This window comes from Tupaia chinensis, unplaced genomic scaffold, assembly GCF_000334495.1.
Source record: "Tupaia chinensis unplaced genomic scaffold, TupChi_1.0 Scaffold000489_1, whole genome shotgun sequence".
Taxonomy (NCBI): Eukaryota; Metazoa; Chordata; class Mammalia; order Scandentia; family Tupaiidae; genus Tupaia; species Tupaia belangeri.
The window spans coordinates 4398547-4405032 of record NW_006160001.1 but is presented as its reverse complement, the minus strand read 5'-3'; the positions used below and the strand labels follow the sequence as shown (position 1 = coordinate 4405032).

The window sequence follows — 6486 nt, the reverse complement described above, 5'->3', positions numbered from 1 at the left end:
GGACAGCGTCTGGAAGGGGCCGGGACGCTCCGCGTCCGCCACAGTCGTCTAGGGTCTGGGACCCACGCTCGGTGGTGACAGCAGTGGTGGTCACCAGAAGGCCTGCGGGCTCCTGGGAAAGGAAAACCCGTCCCCAGTCAAGCGGCTGACATTTCCCAGTCAGCCAGAGCGCCGCCCGCTTCCGTTTCCCCGCCTACCCCGTGGGCCGTGCGGCCGGGCACCCGCTGGGGGTTGTGGGTATCTCGAAGGCGGGCAAAGCTGCAAGGGGAGGAAGTAGCGGCGAGCCAGTCGGACTACAAGACAGGGCTGGAACTACAATTCCCAGCAGGCAGCTGGGCTGCAGACCGCGGCCGCCGAGAGCGGGCAGAAGAGCCCTGCGCGCGCGGCGGGGATGGAACGTTGCTAGAGTTCGCGGGTCTAGGGCTGGGGGACTGAGCCGCATGCCTGCAACCTCAGCGCGCCAAAGCGGGAATCTGGAAGGCGGGCGGCCCTGCAATTAATGCACGTATTTAAAACTTCTGAACCTGGAGACGCCATGCAGAGGTAAACTCATTGCAAAGAGAGATTAAACATGAATGAACTGTCTTAATTCATTTAGGCCGCGCATATTGTTACTTGCTAATTTTCTGTGTTATGTGAATGGGTTGCTCAGCACCTTTTTGCGTAAAGTGTAAATGATTGGATATTTTAGTGCGGGGAGCAAAGTGCAGGTTTTCTGGGGGGCTTCTGTAATTGGGCTTTCCTGCTGCTGTTTTCAACCACTGTAGAATTGCCCTCCCTCTTTCCTTCTGTTCCCTCCACTGGAAGAAATTCTTAGGGCCTTCTGCATGATCGCGTAAATAGAAAATGAAAAGAAAAAACCTTTTCCAACGTGTTCGGTTATTTTCCCTTTCATTCTTCGGAACTCGCCGTATGCGCGTAAAAAATGCAATTCTGTTACCTGCTGTGAAAGTTTTCTAGAATGCATAACTTGCAGCTTCTTTTATGCCTGCCTCGGAAATATTTACGAATGTGTTTTCGAAAGGAATGGGGTTATTGTGCACTTCTGCAGGAAGCACCTTCAGGAGATTCCAGACCAGAGCAGCAACGTTACCACCAGCTTCACGTGGGGATGGGATTCCAGTAAGACTTCTGAGCTGCTATCAGGCATGGGAGTCTCAGCCCTGGAGAAGGAAGAAGTGGACAGTGAGAATATCCCACAGGAATTGCTTTCAAACCTGGGCCAACCCCAGAGCCCCTCACGCAAACGACTGAAGAGCAAAGGGAATGACAAAGACTTTGTGATTGTCCGCAGACCTAAGCTAAATCGAGAGAGTTTTACAGGTAAGGTAGGAAGGTAAAACTGTCAGTTATGTAAGGAGCAGATTGAGCCGTAATGTAATCCCTTTGGTCAGGGATCTTTAAGATGGATCTCTTTGTAAATTTCTCAATTCTGTAGTTGTTTTCCAACGAAATGGGGCATGTCATTGTCGGTGAAGACTACCAGAGTCCTGTTAGGTATGTATCTTCTGGTGGACAACTGACTCAAAAATGTAACCCATGAGAAGACATTCTTGCTTTTTGCCGTAAAAGGGAATCTGCTCAGTGGTCAGCTCAGTGCCCCTGAAAAATGGAAATACAAACAATGGTCTTCTTGTAGGAGTTTTACACCTTAATCACTTTAGTTATTTGTCAATGGATTGCTAAAGTGAATATTAAACTAAGTGGAGGAGACTTATTTGCCAGGTCCATTCCCAGATGTACTTCTGGTATGTTCTGTCTCCAAGATTACAGGCACTCTCTGTTCAGTGACTCAGCCCAAAAGCTTGAATCAGCCAGATTCCCAACATCCAATCAATCATCGCATCTTTCCTTCTTATCTAGTAAATATTTCTCAAGCTCTTATCGCCTGCCTGAGCTGTTGGAATGGACTCATAATTCTTGCCTTCTCCTTTGAACGGTCTCCCAGAGCTAGAGTGTACTGACTGAAATGCAGAACTCACCATGTTCCCCCTTTTAATAGCTTCCCATTTCTAAGTTTCTCAAACGGATGGATAGGTATCTCCCGAAGTGAATCAGAAGCCCAGAATACTGAAAGCCAGGGTAAACATAGTGCATTGCTGTGAAATTACTAGTTTTTCTTGCTAATAAGGCATGTAAATCAGTAATTCAACAAATGTTTGCCAAACGTATACTATGTGCTCGCTGTACTCCAGGTGCTGAGAGTATAGCAGTTAGCAAAGTTTAAACAGGTCTACCCTCATGGCGCTTGTCTCCTAGTGAGGGAATACCATAAACTTAATAACTGTTTTATGTAGTGTGATAGAAGTTGGTAAGTGCTATGACTAAAAGCAAATAGAGCAAGCCAAGAGGAAGTGGAAGTCCTAGGGTGGGTGGTAGATTTCAATTTTAAACAGGATGTTAAGGGAAAGCCGCAATTGGGCAGTGACCTTTAAGTAAAGGCATAAAGGAGGTGAGGGAATATGCCATGTAAATATCTTGGACAAAAGAGCTCCAAGCAGAAGGAACAGCCAAAGCAAAGACACTGGGGCAGAAGCATGGAATTTGTTCAGCAAATAACAGAGAAGTCATGTTTTAAGAATGCAAAGGGAGCAGAGGGGGAAATCAGGGTAGAGGTGATGTTGAGCAGAGTCGTGATGTGCTCTAATTTAACCCTTTTAAAGAATGCACTGATGTGTTGAGACAACACCATTATGGGGTCAAAGTTGGAAGCTGGGAGATTTGTTAAGACTTGAGAGACGGCTAAGCATTGGTCAGATTCTAGATATATTCTGACTTTAGAGTCAGGAGAATTAGGAGGCTGTTGGAACTGTAGAGAAAGTGATCAGAGTTTAAACTGAATTTGGATGGAGATGATGAAGAAGCAGAAGATTAAAGAAAAAGACTTGCAAAGCCAAGGTAAAAATATATGTATATATTTCTAAAATTTTCCCTATGCCTGTCTTTGCCGAAGGATTGATGGATGGGTTACTCACTTGCTTTAAAAAATGTTTGTTTAAAAATAAAACATTGTTTTGTTTTTTTTTTATCCTCTCTTTAGGGAAGAGAACTTTGTCCAAGTTTTGGTCTGGGAATCCACACTAGAGTTGGAGTAATTAGATAGGCAGTGTGACCAGCAGTTGGCATAATGGCTATGTTGTTGGACTCCTATGTAGTTGACCACAGTATGAACCTCGGACCCAGTGGCTTAAACTTATGCCGGGCGTGTGTGAGTGCATGCCCAAGATCTCGAGAAAAGGATGGAGGAGAAAGGATTGCGATGTGGTCATCTCCCCCAGGGGAGGGTGATTTCTCGCTTTCTGTCTCTGTCTTTCTGGTGAGTGCATGTGCCCTATAGCAAAAACCTCTCCAAAAAAAAAGAAAAAGAAAATTAGATAGGCGGTCAAGAATTGTGGTGAAATTAGACAGATTTGAATTTGAATGCCGGTCTGCTGCTTACCAACTTTGGCCAGTTATTAGAGCTCTCTGTGTCTTCACAGAGAAGTGAAATGGAGTAGTAACACCAACTTTATGTATGGGCTGTTGTGAAGATTCAATGAGAGTGTATGTAAAGCAAGTTGACTTTGACTTTTGTCCTTAATACTGTTAGTCTGACCCTATTACTGTAAAATTTTTTTGTTCTTCAGAACTTAATGTGCCATTGTTAGTGTCCAGAATGTAGCAGAGCAGTTTGGTACGTGATCAACCAAATGTGGTAAAAGATAACTTCCTGCCAAGATGAATAGATTCTGATGAACTTGTCTGGTGCCGAGAGCTTGGCGTGGACTATGCCAAGTTCGGTGTGTCTTTCCACATTCACATACACATGGAGGTAAATTAAAAAGACATTTTAAAGCAAGGCGCTGTGGGATCGAGACAAAAATGTAAGGGATAGTTGCTATCTCCTAGGAATTTGCAAGGCGGGTTGAGGAGAAAAGACAATAACAGGATTAGCTCACCCACAGTTAATATAAGGAGTCTGTTAGAGTAGTAGCAGATGAATAGCTCAGACAGTGAGTGCTATAGGGGCCAGCAGGGAGACCCTTGTGTAATGGCTGGAAACTTCCCAGGGCAGAAAAGCTCCAGGGGTGATTCCCATTCAGGTGGATCTGGACAATCCTACTCAGTAAGAGAGAAGAATCTGAAAACGACCCAGTCTATGAGTCTAGATTGTTGAACTGACTTCAAGAACACATGTCTAGGGGCCGGACAGTGGTGCAGCAATAAAATGCAATGCTCTGCCAGACTGACCCTTGTGAAGATTTTTGAATGGTATCTGCAGACGTCTCTGAGCAGGCTGAGTATGTATCCCTGAACTGAGGCTGGCTGAAGCTTGGGATAAACCACAACATCAGAATCCTGTTGAGCGTGCTCTCTCTCTCTTACTCACAGAAGAAATAAACTTCTAAAAAATATCATGTCTGATGTGAGAGAGAGAAAACAGTGACTGTGTGTTAGTTACTACCTATGAAAGTAGCACAGAGAGAAACCAATAGTATACATTTGTATGTACGTGGGCTTACACAATGTAGACTGGTTAATTGTGTGGAGGGTAGAAGGGCAGACTCAGAGATGCAGGATGAGTGGCAGCTGGTGTAGAGGATTCCCAGTGGGCCTCTGGAAGCCTGAGGCTCCAGTATTGCTGGATCATCATTCCAGGGAGTTTTGTCTCCAGCTGTCAGGACAGGTGGCCACTAGATCTGCCAGGATTAGGGTAGAACAAGCTACACCTGTTATACATAGCTATCTGATGACTGGCTTTAGGCTGTGGTTTTTGGTAGGTTCTTTGCTAAGCAGTCTCTCCCATCTAGCCTCACATCTGGAACTAAATCCTCTTTGGCTGTTTATTTTAGAAGATAAAGGCTATGTGGCCAACCTGTACCAGAATAAGTCTGATGGGCTTTGGGGTGAGTCCGTAGAAGGCTCTGGAAGGAAACAGCTCAGCAGTGAGGTCAATGATGGGCAGAAAAAGAACAATCACATTTTATTTATGGTCATTAAATGTCTAGCTCTTGCCTCTTAAACAGTTGATGGCCATGAAATTGTGGTTGAACTAATTTGCCAATCAGCTCTTCCATGGTTAATAAACTGGCTGAAATTTCAAACTAGAGACTTAAGTTATATTAGAATCCTCAAGGGAACTAGTTCAAAGTGCAAAATTCCAGAGATTCTGATCCAAGAAGTCCTGGCTTGAGCCTAGGAATCTGTTTTTATATCTCTATGTAAACATTTTCCTTTCAACTTTAAACAGTAAGAAATGTATTTTAAGTTGAAATCATGGGTGTCTGAAACAAAAGTTGCATGAAATTATATTTTCTCTTACTGAGATGTTTTGTGTCCTGTTCTAGTCAATTCATTTTTTCTTTTTCTTTTTTTTTTTTTAAGGAAAAGGTAGTCAAACTTCTTGATTTCACAACCTGTCAATGAGTTCTCGAATCTCAACTCTGTAAAAGCTTTTATGGACCCCTCCCCTTTTATCTTTCTTCTGTAGCATTCATTCATCCAGCAAAATATTTATTGAGCAGCATTGTAGGATTGGAAATAGAGCACTGAAAACAGCAGGCAAAATACCTTTGTCTCACAGGGCTCTCATACTATACCTTATTCCCCAAGTCTCAGTTTCCTCTGTGTCTTCTTTACTCTTCCCACACCCCAGGGTTGAGCAGGTCTTTCATAGAAATAAAGGTGCTATGGGCTGAGGAGTGCATTGGGGAGCCCTGTTTAGTTTTGTTGTGTTCTACTTTTTTTTAGTTTTGCCCAGGTAGCCAAAAACAAATAAACAAACAAAAAAGGCACTAAAATACCAAAAGCTAGCACGATTTTATGTTCCTCTTTATGGTTTGTGGGATAAGGAAGGATAACTCATCAGGACACTAGATCTGTTTATAGCCCCCCTCCCCCACAAGAAAAAAAAAAAGCGTGGGATATTCTCACTTAAAACAAGCCAGCAAAAGCAGTTATGAGGTGGTCCCCCTTAAAAACAAACAAAAATAAAAACAGTAGGTACAAGTACCAGGGCCTCCAGCTGCTTCTTCAGCAAGTATAATTAATGTATCTATGTTTAAAGAGAGGATGAATTTTAAAGATCGAAATTTTGCTAATGATTTTTAACATGAATCTGATTGTAGATAATTTTCTGGGGAAAAAATTCACCACGTAAGATGAGGATGAGTTACTTAAGCTGCAAAGATCTAATGGCATAGAAAACTTTTTGGCAAGCCCTCTTCCCAGAGGATCTTGAGAAGCATGGCAGGTGATGAGATTACAGAAGTGGAAAGCTGAGTTTCCATCTGAGGAATGATTGGCAACAGTGGTAGGAGAGGGCAATCACTTGGAAGCCTATTGATGTGACCAGTTTTTGGCCTTTCTTGTCTCCAAAGTGTGTTAAACAGCTGTCTATGTCATTGAAGGCTATAGGCCTTGGGGTTAATAATTATTTCCCTAATGTGGGGCTCAGTTAAGCAGAGGCAAATGGAGAAAAGGCCTCCGGATTTTCCCTTCTACTGT

General features: G+C 43.4%; 1 protein-coding gene across 2 annotated transcripts in view; it reads left to right on the top strand.

Moving 5' to 3' along the window:
- Positions 1–283: 283 nt before the first annotated feature.
- Positions 284–6486, top strand: part of SKP2 (S-phase kinase associated protein 2) — a 37093-nt gene continuing 30890 nt past the window's right edge. Inside the window, exons 1-2 of one of the 2 annotated variants that reach the window (XM_006156323.3) lie at positions 284–543; positions 1052–1323. In XM_006156323.3, the coding sequence (XP_006156385.1) occupies positions 500–543; positions 1052–1323 (316 nt within the window). In that variant the 5' untranslated portion in view covers positions 284–499. The remainder of the gene's footprint in view (positions 544–1051; positions 1324–6486) is intronic. The other variant, XM_006156322.3, reaches the window with a different exon arrangement.